The following is a 15,161-nucleotide window of genomic DNA, read 5'->3' as shown; positions in this document are numbered from 1 at the left end:
AAAAGCCATAATAGCAGATTGGATATTTTTAAAGTATGAAATTGGGAGAAACATGGGGACATTTCGAAAAAGATATAAAATTTTAGGAAGGATTATCATTTTAGTGGCTGAAATTCTGTCCAGCTAGAAGATCCCATATGTTTTAAGCTGAAGTTCTGTCTGAATGGACGTTGGGAGACACTTGTAGTTCTGGTCAAATAATTTGGTAGATGGGGAGGTTAGTTTAATACCCAAGTATGGAAGGGCTTCTTCAGTCCAGGAGAAGTTGTGCTCCCTTGCGAGGGAGGAAATTAAAAGCTTTTTTATTCCTACTTCCAGAATTAGAGATTTAGAGGTGTTAACTTTGTAATAGGAAGTCTCAGAGAATCTGTTTTAACAAGGCGTTAACTGCTGGCAGGGATAGGGATGGGTTTGTTAGGGCGAGAATGACATCATCGGCGTAAAGGCCAATTTTATGTTCTCTAGTGCCTGCTCAGATTCCCGAAACCTCTGGGGATGTCCTGATGTTTTCTGCAAAAGGTTCCATTAAAAGGGCAAATAGCAGTGGGGACATAGGGCAACCCTGCCTGGTACCATTACTGATTTGAGAAGGTTTGGAACATGAAGCTAGAGGAGTATACCTGGGCGTTAGGGGAAGTGTACAAAGACATTGTGGCAGATAAAAATTTTTCCCTCAAACCCAAATTTTCCAAGGAAGGACAGCTTTCAGATAGCCCCAGTACACCCTATCAAAAGCCTTCTCAAATCGACAGGAGCAGAGACTGGGTACGACCGGATTCAACCAGCTTAACTAGATTTATAAATATAGCATCCGAAGTCTGTCTGTCCTTGATAAATCCTACATGATCGTTCTTGATCAGGCTTGGTAGAATACTATTTAGCCTTGAGGCCAAAATATTAGCAAAGATTTTCAGATCAGAATTGAGAAGCGATATGGGCCTGAAATCTGCAGGGGTAGAGTTGTTTGCCCGGTTTGGGAAGCGTAACTATCAAGGCACTCAACATCTCCTGGGGAAAGGACCCTGTAAAAATGGCATGATTAAACCTTTTTAACAGATATGGGGCCAAAGTATTAGTGCACCTCTTATAATATTCATTAGATAGACCGTCTAGGCCAGGAGATTTATTTAATTTTAAAGAAGCAATGGTATCTAGTATTTCTAAAGTGGAAATCTCTTTATTGAGGAATGTGGATTGCGATTCTGAAAAAAGAGGGAGAGAGACTATTTAAAAAATTCTGAATGAAATGCTGGTTGGGATGGGTGGTGATCTCATCGTCTTTTGTTGTAAAGCGAACTATAATAGCGTGCAAATTTCCTTGCGATATTGCGAGGGTTGATGATTTTGTTATTACAGGAGTCTAATAGAAATGGGATTTTGCTTTTGGTTTAATTAGTTTTTACTCTTTTAGCTAGAAGTTTGGAGGTCCTATTTCCAATTAACGAGTTTAGATTTGCAAAGATAAAACTCACTTATTTTGCATGAAGTTGTATAGGCGGAAACATTAAATTTTCAACTCTGAAAGGGTTTGTCTGAAAAATGTTTATTTAAAATCTCTAGTTTTTTTTATGTGTAACAGGAGGTCATCTATGTCTTTGAGTCTTTTTTCTTTTCATATGCAGCTTTTTTAAGGAAGTGGCCTCTTATCACAGTTTTATGGGCACACCAGATAGATGGGATTGAGGTGTCGCCTATGTCCTTTAGAGAGAAATACTCTTCCAGGTGCTTTCTGATTTCATCAAAAAATTCAGTCATTGAGAAGAGTTATTAGGGCTCCAGGCTGATGTTGGGACTAAGATAAACACCTCTGTGATAGCCAAGGAAACAGGAGCATGGTCGGACCAAGTTATAAGACCTATGTCCGACGAATGAGATTTCTGTAGCACCCATTTGTCTACTAGGAAGTAGTCAATTGGCGAATAACTTTTGTGGTGGTGGGAGAAAAAGGTGTAATCTCCTTCGATGGCATGTTGTTGTATTCTCCAAACGTTATATAAGTCATTTTGAAAAAAAAGGTCTTGTAGCTCCTGTGCATTATTAGCGGACAATGAGCCGCTTTTATCTAGAGAGTTATTAGGGACCATATTGAAATCACCGCAAATAATTTAAAGCCCCTTATTTAACACTTGGGAGACGGTCTAGGACTCTCGGGACAAAAGCGGATTGCTTAATATTGGGTGAATATATTGAGAAGAGTGTATGGGATGTTGATCAGACAAGACAGGATAACGAATCTTCCTTCCTCATCCACAACCACATACAAGCATTGGAATGCTACAGTCTGCTTTACGGCTATTAGAGCACCCCTCTTTTTATTAATGGCGAGAGAGTGAAAAATATGCAGAAAGTTTTTATTTTGGAGTCTAATTGTGTCTTTTACATTTAGATGCGTTTCCTGGATACAGTGTCGCATTTTTGTGTGTTAGTTTCTCTCCAAAGGAGGGATCGTTTAAAGGAACTATTGAGGCCCTTTGCATTCAGTGGTGTAATTTTTATAACCATGGGGTAAAGTGGAATAAGTTATGCTGCATCTGTGAAGTACAATAAGGGATCATGAAAAACAACCATTTGGGTGCAGACTAGAGTTGACCGAACGTGCTTGTTTAGTGCAATTACTCGAACGAGTATTGCTATTTCGAGCAACTGGGTCATTCCGTGTCAGTTCAACCGACGCTCCCGGTCGACCATCTCAGATTTCAATGAAACTTTGCATAAAGATAGACCCTGACCCTAAACTAAGATAGCCAGAATATTAGGCATCAAAGTGCTTTGGTTCACGAGCTACAGGTCTTAATCTAGGGGGTTGTCATGTGATTACAGCGCGCAACCTGAAAAAAGTGGCGATTTCAATCCATTGCCAAGCCAGTTCCAATGACTCTAGAGCAATGAAACTTCACACACTAGGAGAACTTTTGGTGCTGAATCCAGCTAAGCTCCTCAGACTGCCACTCTTATCATCATTCTGCCACCATTGCATGTCAAAGTAGCTGAAAAATTGTATCGCGCAAAATAAAACTCATATTTTAAGCAGTAATAACTCATAATCAATGCAATCCAACTCAGCTATGAATTTATCAATGTGTACTCCATAGAAATGTTTCTCATTATTCACATTATGGACCCAAAAGGATGCATAGCTCTTAAGATACAATGAGTCAAAAATGGCAAAAAACACTTTTTTGCTAATTTTTCCCTTTGTTCCCATCTAGAAGGTCTGGGAACAAAATGAAAAACATCGAATCTTGTAGAGCAAAAAAATCTCTTGTATCTTAAGAGCTATGCATCCTTTTGGGTCCATAATGGGAATAATGAGAAACATTTCTATGGAGTACACATTGATAAATTCAGAGCCGAGTTGGATTGCATTGATTATGAGTTATTACTGCTTAAAATATGAGTTTTATTTTGCGCGATACAATTTTTCCAGCTACTTTGACATGCAATGGTGGCAGAATGATGATAAGAGTGGCAGTCTGAGGAGCTTAGCTGGATTCAGCACCAAAAGTTCTCCTAGTGTGTGAAGTTTCATTGCTCTAGAGTCATTGGAACTGGCTTGGCAATGGATTGAAATCGCCACCTTTTTCAGGTTGCGCGCTGTAATCACATGACAACCCCCTAGATTAAGACCTGTAGCTCATGAACCAAAGCACTTTGAAGCCTAATATTCTGGCTATCTTAGTTTAGGGTCAGGGTCTATCTTTGTACAAAGTTTCATTGAAATCTGAGATGGTCGACCGGGAGCGTCGGTTGAACTGACACGGAATGACCCAACTGCCTAACCGGGCGAAAAGATTCGGTGGCGGGTTGCAGGGCGGAGAGAGAGCTCCTCCTATTCCCTCCTGCCCCCCAAATCTTTTCATCCGAGTAGGCAGTTACTCGAAAATAGCGATACTCGTTCGTGTAATTGCACTAAACGAGCATGTTTACTCATCTCTAGTGCAGACCTAAAGTTATCAAGTACCTGAAAGATTACCAGGCATTCAGTAATAAGCTGGGTAACCTGACCATAAAGATGAACATCAAATATAAAAAATGTAACAAATAATTAAAGGGGTTGTCCCGCGCCGAAACGGGTTTTTTTTTTTTTCAATAGCCCCCCCGTTCGGCGCGAGACAAACCCGATGCAGGGGTAAAAAAACAAAAACGGATAGTACTTACCCGAATCCCCGAGCTCCGGTGACTTCTTACTTACCTTGCTAAGATGGCCGCCGGGATCTTCACCCACGGTGGACCGCAGGTCTTCTCCCATGGTGCACCGTGGGCTCTGTGCGTTCCACTGCCGATTCCAGCCTCCTGATTGGCTGGAATCGGCACACGTGACGGGGCGGAGCTACGAGGAGCGGCCCCATTCAGAAGGGAGAAGACCGGACTGCGCAAGCGCGTCTAATCGGGAGATTAGACGCTGAAATTAGACGGCACCATGGAGACGAGGACGCTAGCAACGGAGCAGGTAAGTGAATAACTTCTGTTTGGCTCATATTTAATGCACGATGTATATTACAAAGTGCATTAATATGGCCATACAGAAGTGTATACCCCCACTTGCTTTCGCGGGACAACCCCTTTAACAGTCCTGGTTCTAAGTGAACAGGAGTAAATGTTGTTGAATGAACGCCTGAGGACATCTATCTGTAGTGAAGGGGGGGGGGGGGAGGGGAGCGACAAAGGGGAGAGAAGTGGAATTTTCTCTATCGTTAGAAGAAGAAAGTGGGGTAAAAAAAAGGAATGGGACATGTAGCTCATGGTATAAAATAAGTTAACCTCAGTTTTCAGGGGTATTCTAGAGTCCTCAGTGGTCCCTTCTTAGAGTTGGAACAGGTAAAGACATTTTTGTGTTCATGGAAAAGGTTTGGAGGAATGCTTTGATGGGGTTTTAGCCCATTCTTGTTTTAAAAATGGAGGAGGTTCTTTTGCCGAGGGTTTAGTTTCTCCTTCCAGCAGGCTGAGACAATTTGGTGAACACTGCTTCCTCTTGTTTGGTAGCAGGGACCGCCGGCGTCACCGCCGCTTCTATTCCAGACAAATAACAGGGTGCAATGGTGCAGAAGGTAGGTGAGGGAGATTCCTCCTCAAAGCCAGAATCAGCAGTGCCACAGGCAGGAACAGCCTGGACGTAAGGAGAGCTCCGCAGAAAGCCGACCCCCCTCCCCAACCCCCTCCCCACCTGCGGATGTGACCAACTACTCACTGCACTCCGGTGAGTGGGGGAGAGGGCTCAGATTCCGTCCAGCAACAGTGCTGGTCTGGAAGCTCTTTGACCCACCGTGGCAAGATGGTGGCCCCTGCAGCATCTGACCTCACCTCCGCTCTGCAGGCACAGCCTCTGTGTTTGTGTCAGACGAGGAGGACTTGCTAAGTGCACGCTTGCAATTTGGGGTGCCGCCGGCTCTTCTCCCTGATTGGGGTCTCTGGGGACCAGGACCAACTGCGGAAAGGCCCGCAGCCCCAGGTAACCAGCAGTCCGCTTGCTGTCATAGCCGCTCCGGGATATGATCCAGCGCTCCGGTTCCCCCTCCTCTCTTCTGGTGATCTGAAGAGCTGGCAAAGGTGAGTTACAGGACACTCAAATTTCTTTTAAAAAGTTTTCGGGGGGATTTTCTTTAGTTTGGGTGGGAGCTGGTCCACAATGCGTCTTTCCCGCTCTCAGGTCTGCCCATGCCCCCGATATGTCCTTATATAGGAGAAATGTCTCCAAACTTTGAAAGCCATGTATAAAATTGCCTACAAGAAAAACCCCATGGTCCATTGTATCTGACGCCACTCACCATTATAAGACTGAATTGCTGCACACAGAAACTGTAGCTCCTCGATAATTCTGGCTTCAATGGGTCTCTTCCCCATCCCAAGATCTCGTAATATAGAAAGCATAAATCTTCGGGTTACCTTCCATATCTCTCCATTAGATAAGAACACTCCTAGGGGAGAAGAGCACATATGTCACACTTCACAACGGGGCCTTTCTTTTGCTAGTTCCCTAGATTTTCCCTGCATGCCTTGGCTCTCTGACAAAGAGGTGAGTCTTTATGAAATTCAGTTCACATCCTACAAATTCATGCCACCGCATCCTGGGACAGAACGGACAAGTACTTAGTGCTTTTCCCAAACCCTCCTCAGCATCTCATGGCAGCTCTTGTGGGCCCCATATTAGCAACATGGACAGACTCTATGGTATATGCATCTTGTTCCTATCTCTAGAGAAGTTGATGGATGCAGGAGCTGCTAGAACTCATTTTAATATTTTGTTATACACAGAAAAGGTTTCCAAGGGGTACAGCCAAGAAGGCTGAGAGGAGACTTAATAGTGGTCTACAAATATCTGAAGGGCTAACACTGTTCAGAGGGATTAGCTCTATTCTCATTTGCAGAAACAAAGACTATGTGACGGTGTTAATTACCATGATTTTGCTGAAAGCTATCAGCAATAGGGATTGCACCACGATCTCCAAACGTATAGTGTGCATTGACCAGAGCTTCTTTATTGGCTTCATACCCAACAAAAACAACTGCTTTTGCAGAGCCAAAATGGAAGGAGAAGATGGGACCATATTTCTTTGCAAGCTGGAAAACAATATTAATAATGTTATATTTCACAGTTGAATAAAATATGGTTTCCCACTCATGACATTGCAAGCATACACATTTTCCTTAATTACATTTTTGTCTCAATACACTTGAGACAATATCCCATTTTTCGAAAGGGCATGAAGGTTGGGGTGGGGGAAGAGGGGTGCCTAGACTTGCCCAGAAGACTGTCATGTGGCCATGATTTCAGGGGTAGTTTGTTGGTGTATACCCAACTAGTAACCATCAGTGGAGCACATGTCCTGCCAGCCTTCCCTTGTTACACCCCTTTAATGCAACCTCTTAAATCCCTTAGTGATCTATGATGGATATACTGAAGTATATTGTACAAACGATCAATCCCCTATAGAGAATAAAAAAGAGGGAAGTAAATAAAAGTTTAAATGGGTTTTCCGGGACTTCAGGCTCATCAATAGGGAAGTCCCGGAAAACTCCTTTTACTAAAGACATTTTTTTCTTCAAAATATTTTTATTGCTCCATTAAAATGTGAAAAGAAAAGATGGCTCAGATACATCAGTTCGAGGAGATTCTGAGTTGGACAAATTCAACATACACGTCCTTCCGGAATATATGGTCGCCTTGGATTAGCTACCAATCCAACACCACAACTAATGATTAGGCTCTGAGATTCAGAGTTCCCCCCAGCCGGAACGTCATTAAGCCAAATCATACATGAATATACTATACCCATATAACCCTCAGAGAATGAGGAGTATGAAACACAGACTAGGAGGTTGACCACTCCCCCTTGGCCACTAGCCATTAGACAAAATCATCTCGCAATCCTGTACGAAATAATGGCCCTGAGGCTAAAGTGGGAACTTAGCTCACAAGACAGCGGATCGGGCGCGCCCTCTGAAGGCTGCCTCTCTGCTATGCCCTGGCGGAGACGCGGCAATCTATCCAGTCTATCCTGGCTTAGTCCAGATCTCGCCAATAATTCTGGCATCCTACAAACGGAGGGAGCGACGACTTGAAAGCAGGGACACACGCAGAAAGGCAAGGTAAATGGTCTCAGGAGCAACAGATCAAACGGAACGCAGGCAGAAGCTAACAACACAAACAGGGTGGGTCGGAAACCCCGACTCCACCCTGTGGCTAACAGCGCCACCCCCCCTCCCTGCCTTTCTTTCCCCATCCTCTACCCTCCCCCACTCCCCTTGTTATTATTCGATAAACATTAGGTAAGGTTATTACAGATTTCCAGATGCATGAGAGCGCTTGTGGCAAGAAGGTAGCGGCTCACTCCGGCTCAGCAAATAAAGCCTTTAAACAAACAAAACTGGGCGGGAGAGACCTGCTGGTACTGACTTTAGGACATAGATAAAACCTTTGTCTGAGCTAGCTGACAATTTCATAAACAATATCTGATTCTTGTAATGTCAAGCTATAAGTTTGCAAAGTGCAAACTCATGCATACCTTGTATTTTGAAAACTCTTTCAATAAAAAGTGAATTAACAAAATATTTTTATTGCTAAGGTAAAAATTCAAGAAGGCATGTTTTCCTTCTAGTAACGAGGTGTACATTGATGATCCAATACAGCGTTACATTTACATGACATGCTAGTGGTAGCTTCCATTTTATAAATCTTAATATTAAACAACAAGTCCAAGCCATAAACCTTGTGGTTTGGCACAGCAGACTTGAAAAAAAACAAGGTAGGGAAGTTACAATGAGAGAAAGAGGTAGGGGAAATACTAAGAAAAGAATAAAACCGGAAAGGAACTAAAACAAAAAAATCTGAAAATATGCACGGCTCTGCGGATATGCCCAATGATATTACTTTGTATCCTGATTAACGACAAGGTTGTATGTTTATGAAGTTCCAACATCATTAGGAGTCAGGTATGCAAACAGAGGGAGGAGTGGTATCCAAGAAGCCCATGCAGAGAAGAAACTGGAAAATCTGCTGTCATCGCTAAGTTCCTCCATGTGCATTAAGTTATCAAGGGCATCCAAGTGCATTAACCTTAGGGTGGAGGGGGGGGGGGGCAATGGAGATTTCCACAAATTAGGGATGATTTAATGCCTGGTCAACAGGAAAAATCTGAGAATGTCCTATTTGACTTAAGCTAGAGGCCCTGGGATCAAGGATAGGGGAGCCATTTCTGGGGAGAGAGAGTGTCATCCCATGCACAAAATTATATAAAGAGATTACTTTTTGCCAAAGGGAGAAAACTGGGGGTGGCATAACCACCAAATGTGAAGGAAAGTGCCCTTTACCAAGGAGCAACCTCTCAGAAAATTGGTTACATCTTGGAAAATCATGTGGGTATTCTTGACCATCTGGACAAAAGCTTGTAATTTATCTCTTGGAATTTACAAGAAATTGAGAGCTTGTGTGTTAAGAGAAATGTTTAGCCCAGGCCTACTTTGTTAAAGAGCATTCTAATTCTCTCTCCCAGCCTTGTACAAAGGATGTGGCATTGCCTTGCATCTGTCCTGCCGGCAGGATATGATGAACCACGGAGAATCACGTCTCCATGGACATAGGTGACATACACGATTTTTCAAATTGGGATAGAGGGGCCAGTAGCTGTGTAATGTGTCCAAGTGAACAGATGTAGTTATGAATTTGTAGAACCATTGGAACCATGCCCCGGCAGCAGACCCTCTCTAACCCAACAGGTCCCGAAGGGGATCGCACTTTCGAATTGGATATCAAATCTCTTACACGTGGAAAAGGAGCCTCTAGTTTATTTAACCTCTTAGTGAGCAGCCCATTGCCTTTTTATGTCCTAGCTTGCTGGGCCTTAATCCCTGAGGACATAAAAACATGTTTCCTGCAGGGATTAAGGCCCTGTAAACTGAGGACGTGACAGCTCCATGCTGCTGAGTCCCAGAGGTAGCCGGCAACCTGCAGCTGCCATTGCGGGCCGTGGGACCCCTCACCCTGTCACATGATTTCCGGCATTTACCGAATGCCGCGATCATATAAAAGTCAATAAAAAGTTTTAAAAAGTTAGATTCAGCTGCCCTAATGGATCGGATCCATCAAGGCAGCTGAAAAGTACTCACCCACCTTCTCCGATGTCCAGCACTGTCCTGGCCTCCCGCGTCCGGTCGGCACATTCTGCAGTTTGCTGCAGACTTCTAGAGGAGCCCAAGATGTCAGCCAGTGCAGCCCGTTGTTGAGATACAGGGCAACCCACTGCTATGTCAGTGTGAGCTGTAATCCTGTATTTTTTTGACAATTGTGTCATTCTAAAAGCAGTTTTTGTACAGTGTACATAGGAATGAAGACATTCACCCCAAAATGGAAATCCCCATTTGTCCTGTGTTACCCCTTGTGGCCCTAATCTACTTAAAGAACACATGGCTAGGCCTATAATGGAAGGAGCACCCGTTGGATTTCAGTGTACAACGGAATAAATTCCAGGCCCCATTGCCCACTTCTAGAGCCATTGAGCGTCCAAAATGATAAAAAAAACCACAAATGACCCCATTTTGAAAACTAGACCCCTTAACGAATTCATCTGGGGGTGTACTGTGTATTTTGACCCCACAGTATGTGAATGAATCTAAGCAAAGCAGAAGGAAAAAAATTTTGTTTTACATTTTTTTTGGCAGTTTTGTCAATTTAAAAACAGGGTTTTTTGTACAGTGTACATAGAAATGAAAACGTTCACCCCCAAATGGATTCCCCCGTTTGTCCCGTCTTCAAAAACATTCCCGTTGTGGCCCTAATCTACTTACAGGAAACATGGTAAGGCCTGTAATGGAGGGAGCACCCGCTGGATTGCAGGGCACAACTGAATAAATTCCAGGCCTCATCGTGCACTTGTACGGAATAAAAATTGACACGTTAAAAAAATCCCCCCCTGCAAGGAATAAGAAAACTAATAACCCATGGGCTTCTAGTTATTAAACTTCTAATCGCGAGGAACTGGAGATCCCAAACAATTCCCCCTCTCTCAACTATAACCCAATTAATGTCGGACCATATGTCCATGGAGAAGATCCACGCGATTAGACGAAACACAATACCAAGTTTTATAGAAACATGGGAACCCTGGAGAACACATTTTCACCCTGACCAGTCAACAATCAATCTGATTGCATAAACACAGGAAAACCAGCTGCTAACTCGCTCTGAAGGAAAGTAAATTACAAAGTATCTAGAAATTGAAGTAATTCTGAGGTTATTTGAATATATAAGCATTCTTGTCCCCCTTACCCAAACCACTCTCCCTAATCCCCCCTTCCTATTCACCCTCCCTGAACTATCATACCCTCCATCCCAACTTCCCCAGTTTGATTCCAAACAGTTAAAGTCATATATAGTCAATTCAATTAAACTCATGTATGTTATGTATAATAAGACACTCATGATTGTTCTCATGAAGATGTATAAGTGCATGAAGACAGATGTTCCGAATGTTATTTCTGTATGAAAACTGTATTGCGATAACCCAATAAAAACTTATTGAACAATAAAAAAATCCCCCCCTCCTCCGCATCCTTTTCGGTGTTCCCCAAATCTTAGATAAAAGTAATAATGTGAACTGTGTGGTATTTCCGAAGACAGGGGTAATTACGGAGGCCTTATTGGGATGGGTACATGGGGCAATAAAACCGGGTATCTCTCCTCTCATGCATTTTGGGGGGTATTTCTTGACCTCAGTGGCAGGGATGGGGCGTAAAAAGTGGCGCTCTGTGAGGCTTCGTAAGCTTGCTGAGGTGCGGTGGTCTCACACAGAAGACACTCAACAAGCTGCTTCTGGAACTGCAGGAAGGCGAGAGCGTTCCCAGGGCTTCCTGTAAATTACGTAGTACAGGTAGCGGTCTGAATAACGCCGGGCTCACACGGCCGTATGTGGAGACCCGCAGCAGATCCCAGCTGTGAGCCCGGGCCGTGACCCTGCATACGGCCGCGCATTGTACTGCGCATAACTGCCTACTCACATAAGCAGTCATGTGTAGTACACCTTTTTTGTTTGTATTTCCTGCACCGTCACTTAGCGATGACGTGGGTACCCGCAGACCGTACACAATGTAGTTACGCACAATGGGCTCTATGTTGCGGATATTCGCGGTAAAATAGAAACTGCTGCATTCTGTTTTCTGCAAGTGGATTATGTCATTCACACCCACTAATGTGAGCAGAATTGTGTAATCTAATGTGATTGATCTCTGTATTATCGCGGATCAGACACATATGGAATCCAGAATTCCTATCCAGTCATGTGAGACCGGCCTAAGGTAGATCGCTACCTTTTTATCACGTGACCGGGGAGCGCTCAATGAGGTCACAGCTCCAGGCTCTCAGCGGCCATTGGTCGCCGGGAGCAATGCGATTTTAAATTTCCTGGGCTCCCTGGCTTCTTAGCATGTGTCTGGCATTTTGCCGGTAGTCTCATGTGCAGAATCTGGGAAGGTTCATGGAGGAGGATTGCATTTTGGGTTCAAATACAGAGGCCTCCGGTAAAAGGTTTCATCTCCTCTCACCGATCGCATCTGTAAAGGGGGAAAAAAACTTACACTTTTTATAAAACTTTTATGTGATCAGCATTATCCATTGGATAACGGCCAACACTTGACCAGGAACCGCTCACCGGGGCCGCCCGTGAAATCTCCAGGCTCTCCGCTAAGTTTTGTAGTCAGGAGCAGGGAGATTTTAAATTACTCTGGCAATCCATGCCATTTTGGCGACGGGTGCGTGCGCAGAAACTGGGGTAAAGTCCGTGGATAAATTTGAGGGCCTTAGGTACGTCATTTCATCCTTCCTCACGGATATGATCCATGAGGGGAGATGATACATATGTTTTTAAAGCTTTTTTTTCTAATTGTTTAAACTTTTTTTTTTTAACTTTAAATGATCACTGTTATCCATTGGATAACAGTGATCATGTCCACCAGGAACCGCATACAGCGGTCCACAGTGCCATCTCTCTGCTCCTGCTATACATGATAACTAGGAGCAGAGGGAGTTCGAATTTCTAGGGGCGCAAGCCACTCTGTGCACACACCCGGTGATTGACGTTGGGTGCACATGTGCAGACGGGGACTTCAGGTCCCGAAAGATTGGGACATCGCGGAGGACCCGGGGTGAGTATTTTAACCCCCCCCCCCCCCATGGATCCGATCCATGAGGGGAGCTAAAACTTCAACATTTTAAAATCTTTTTAAAAATACTTTTTCATGATCGCCACTAACCACAGTCCCCGGTGACATCTCCTGGTTTCCGGCTACCTGAAGGAGCCATAAGCCAGGAGATTTTAAATTTGCCAGGGCTCCCGGCCTTCTGCGCATGCTCATGAGGTCATACATGTGGTGCCAATGGTTCCCGGAGGACCAGTTTACCGTGGGACATCACGGACAAGGCGGCTGAGTATGCTCAGCTGCCCTAAAGAATCTGATCCATCAGGGCAGCTGAATCTTTAACTTTTTAAAACTTTTTCTTCACTTTATTGCAATTGGCGCTATCTGTTGGATAGCACCGATCGCATTGCCGGGAGGGGGCTCCCCGGAGTCCGGGATGACAGCTCCAGGCTGTCTGCTACCTGTGGGGACTGACAGCATGGAGCTGTCACATCCTCACCCAGGAGGGCTTTATTCCAAAGAGGATGCATGTTTTTACGTTCTCTAGGATTAAAGCCCATTTAGCTAAGACGTAAAAAGGCAATGGGGCCATCAAAGGGGTTAAGTGTACAGGTAGCACTAGTCTACAATCTCTAGTAAAATTCTTCTGTGAGACAAATCAATTGAACAGGAAAGACCAAAACCCTGGTCAATGAATAATGGATTTTCGGTGAACACCCACTTAATAACATAATTTCAGTTTCATCCATATGAATTAAACATTATAAATCGCTAATGACATCAGCCAAGTAGACTGTATAATTATATTTCCAAGGTCAACGATTGGAGACAAATTGTGACATTGGCATCTATGAAATCAGAGCACGTTTAGTCATCAGAACTAAAGTCATTATTTTACCTTCATTAGAGTGAGGTCTTGTCTTCTTATATCCAGTAAATGCAGGTTACCAATAATGGGGAGCGGGGTTGGTCCTGGTGGGAATTTATAAAGCTTTCTTTTCGAAAAGCTCATTAGGATCTTCACGACCATTATGACGATGGTGCACAGAAGGAAAATAGTCACTGATTCTGAAGCCATGGTGAGTCTCCTGTTGTAGTCCCTAGTTTTCTAGTAACTCTTTATATACACACTGTCCTTGAATAAAGGAACTCCACCAAAGTCCAAAGAGCCTTTCTTGTTTTCACATGCTCTTCTGATGTTTATGACTTAAGACCCCAGGGAGACTCAATTGGCTGACAAAACATACTTATCTCAGATAAATGAATACTATCTCTCAATGTGCTTACCCACCTTACAGGTCAAAGATCAAATAATTAAATTTATTTTGTGCACAGAACTGGTTTTTAGGATATCTCTATTGTTGTTGTTCATTTTAAAGTGCCGTTAATTCCAGGGCACTGTATGAGAGCAAAGGTTTTATTTTATACTAGCTTATCCGTCGCACGTTGCTGCGAAGACAGACATACATGCATTCGTTTTTATATATATAGATAACACCCAATCACAGCGCAGGTTTCATGTTACCTCAGCAGTAAGAGAAATAATCAATCATAGCGCAACTTTTATTCTGCCTCAGCAATATAAAAATTAGCAACCAATCACAGCGCAGCATTCATTTTACCTCAGTGGTATAATATATAGCAACCAATCACCGCACAGCTTTCATGTAACCTCAGCAGTATAAGTAGCAACCAATCACCACACAGCTTTCATGTTGCCTCAGCAGTATAATATATAGCAACCAATCACAGCACAGCTTTCATGTTACCTCAGCAGTATAAGAAATAGGAACAAATCACAGCACAGCTTTCATTTTACCTCAGCATTCTCAATACCCAGCAATTGCCTTGCGAAACGTTCGGCGGATGCATCATTTTCTGGTTGAACACGCTTGCTCATAATGCCTTTTGCTTTCGTGCTTGAGATGGAAATCAAATGATCTTTGTCTGGGGGGCATAACTGTCGACGATGCTCACACGCGCGCCACCTATCGTAGGATAGATGTACTATGCCAGTAACCCTCCCAGGAGTGTACTCAACAACTTCCCAAAGAACTGACTATGTGGACCCTTGACCGAAAAATATAATAAAATATAGCTTTTATTAAAGAAATAACTAAAAGGAAGAACAAACACACATAAATCTAGATCCAGGAAAACCCATGGAACCGATAAAAATATATTGATACCACTGTCCATAAACAGTAATAGACCGGTCAGTCTGAGTATCGTTATGACTCAGCCATTTAGTGTATTCGGTCTCTTTTGCAGAATCTGACAGGATTATCAGAATCTATTGTATACACGTCAACCTAATCAGGAGATGAAAAAGTGACATAAGCTATCATATATTGGAAGAATAAACGATTCCATGACTCTGTTACTTTATCTTAGGTTACCAAGGTTAGGATTATCTCTGCCCTGTGGTTGTGCCTGTGTAATTTAACTAACCCCTCACCTTTGTTATTGAGCATCAAGCTATCTGTATCATGTAGTTATCACTGTGGCCATCCGTTCCACAGTCACATACTCTG

General features: G+C 43.4%; 1 protein-coding gene across 1 annotated transcript in view; it reads right to left on the bottom strand.

The window, feature by feature from the left end:
* The window catches only part of LOC136577582 (cytochrome P450 2W1-like), a 40,227-nt gene extending 26,522 nt beyond the window's left edge, over positions 1–13,705 (bottom strand). Inside the window, exons 1-3 of the mRNA XM_066577509.1 lie at positions 13,526–13,705; positions 6,396–6,558; positions 5,766–5,915 (exon numbers count right to left, since the gene is read on the bottom strand). Coding sequence (XP_066433606.1) covers positions 5,766–5,915; positions 6,396–6,558; positions 13,526–13,705 — 493 coding nt within the window. The remainder of the gene's footprint in view (positions 1–5,765; positions 5,916–6,395; positions 6,559–13,525) is intronic.
* Between the last annotated feature and the right edge of the window lie 1,456 nt (positions 13,706–15,161).

This window comes from Eleutherodactylus coqui, chromosome 8 (assembly GCF_035609145.1).
Source record: "Eleutherodactylus coqui strain aEleCoq1 chromosome 8, aEleCoq1.hap1, whole genome shotgun sequence".
NCBI lineage: Eukaryota > Metazoa > Chordata > Amphibia > Anura > Eleutherodactylidae > Eleutherodactylus > Eleutherodactylus coqui.
The sequence above is the reverse complement of the archived record's forward strand: the minus strand, read 5'-3'. Positions and strand labels throughout refer to the sequence as shown.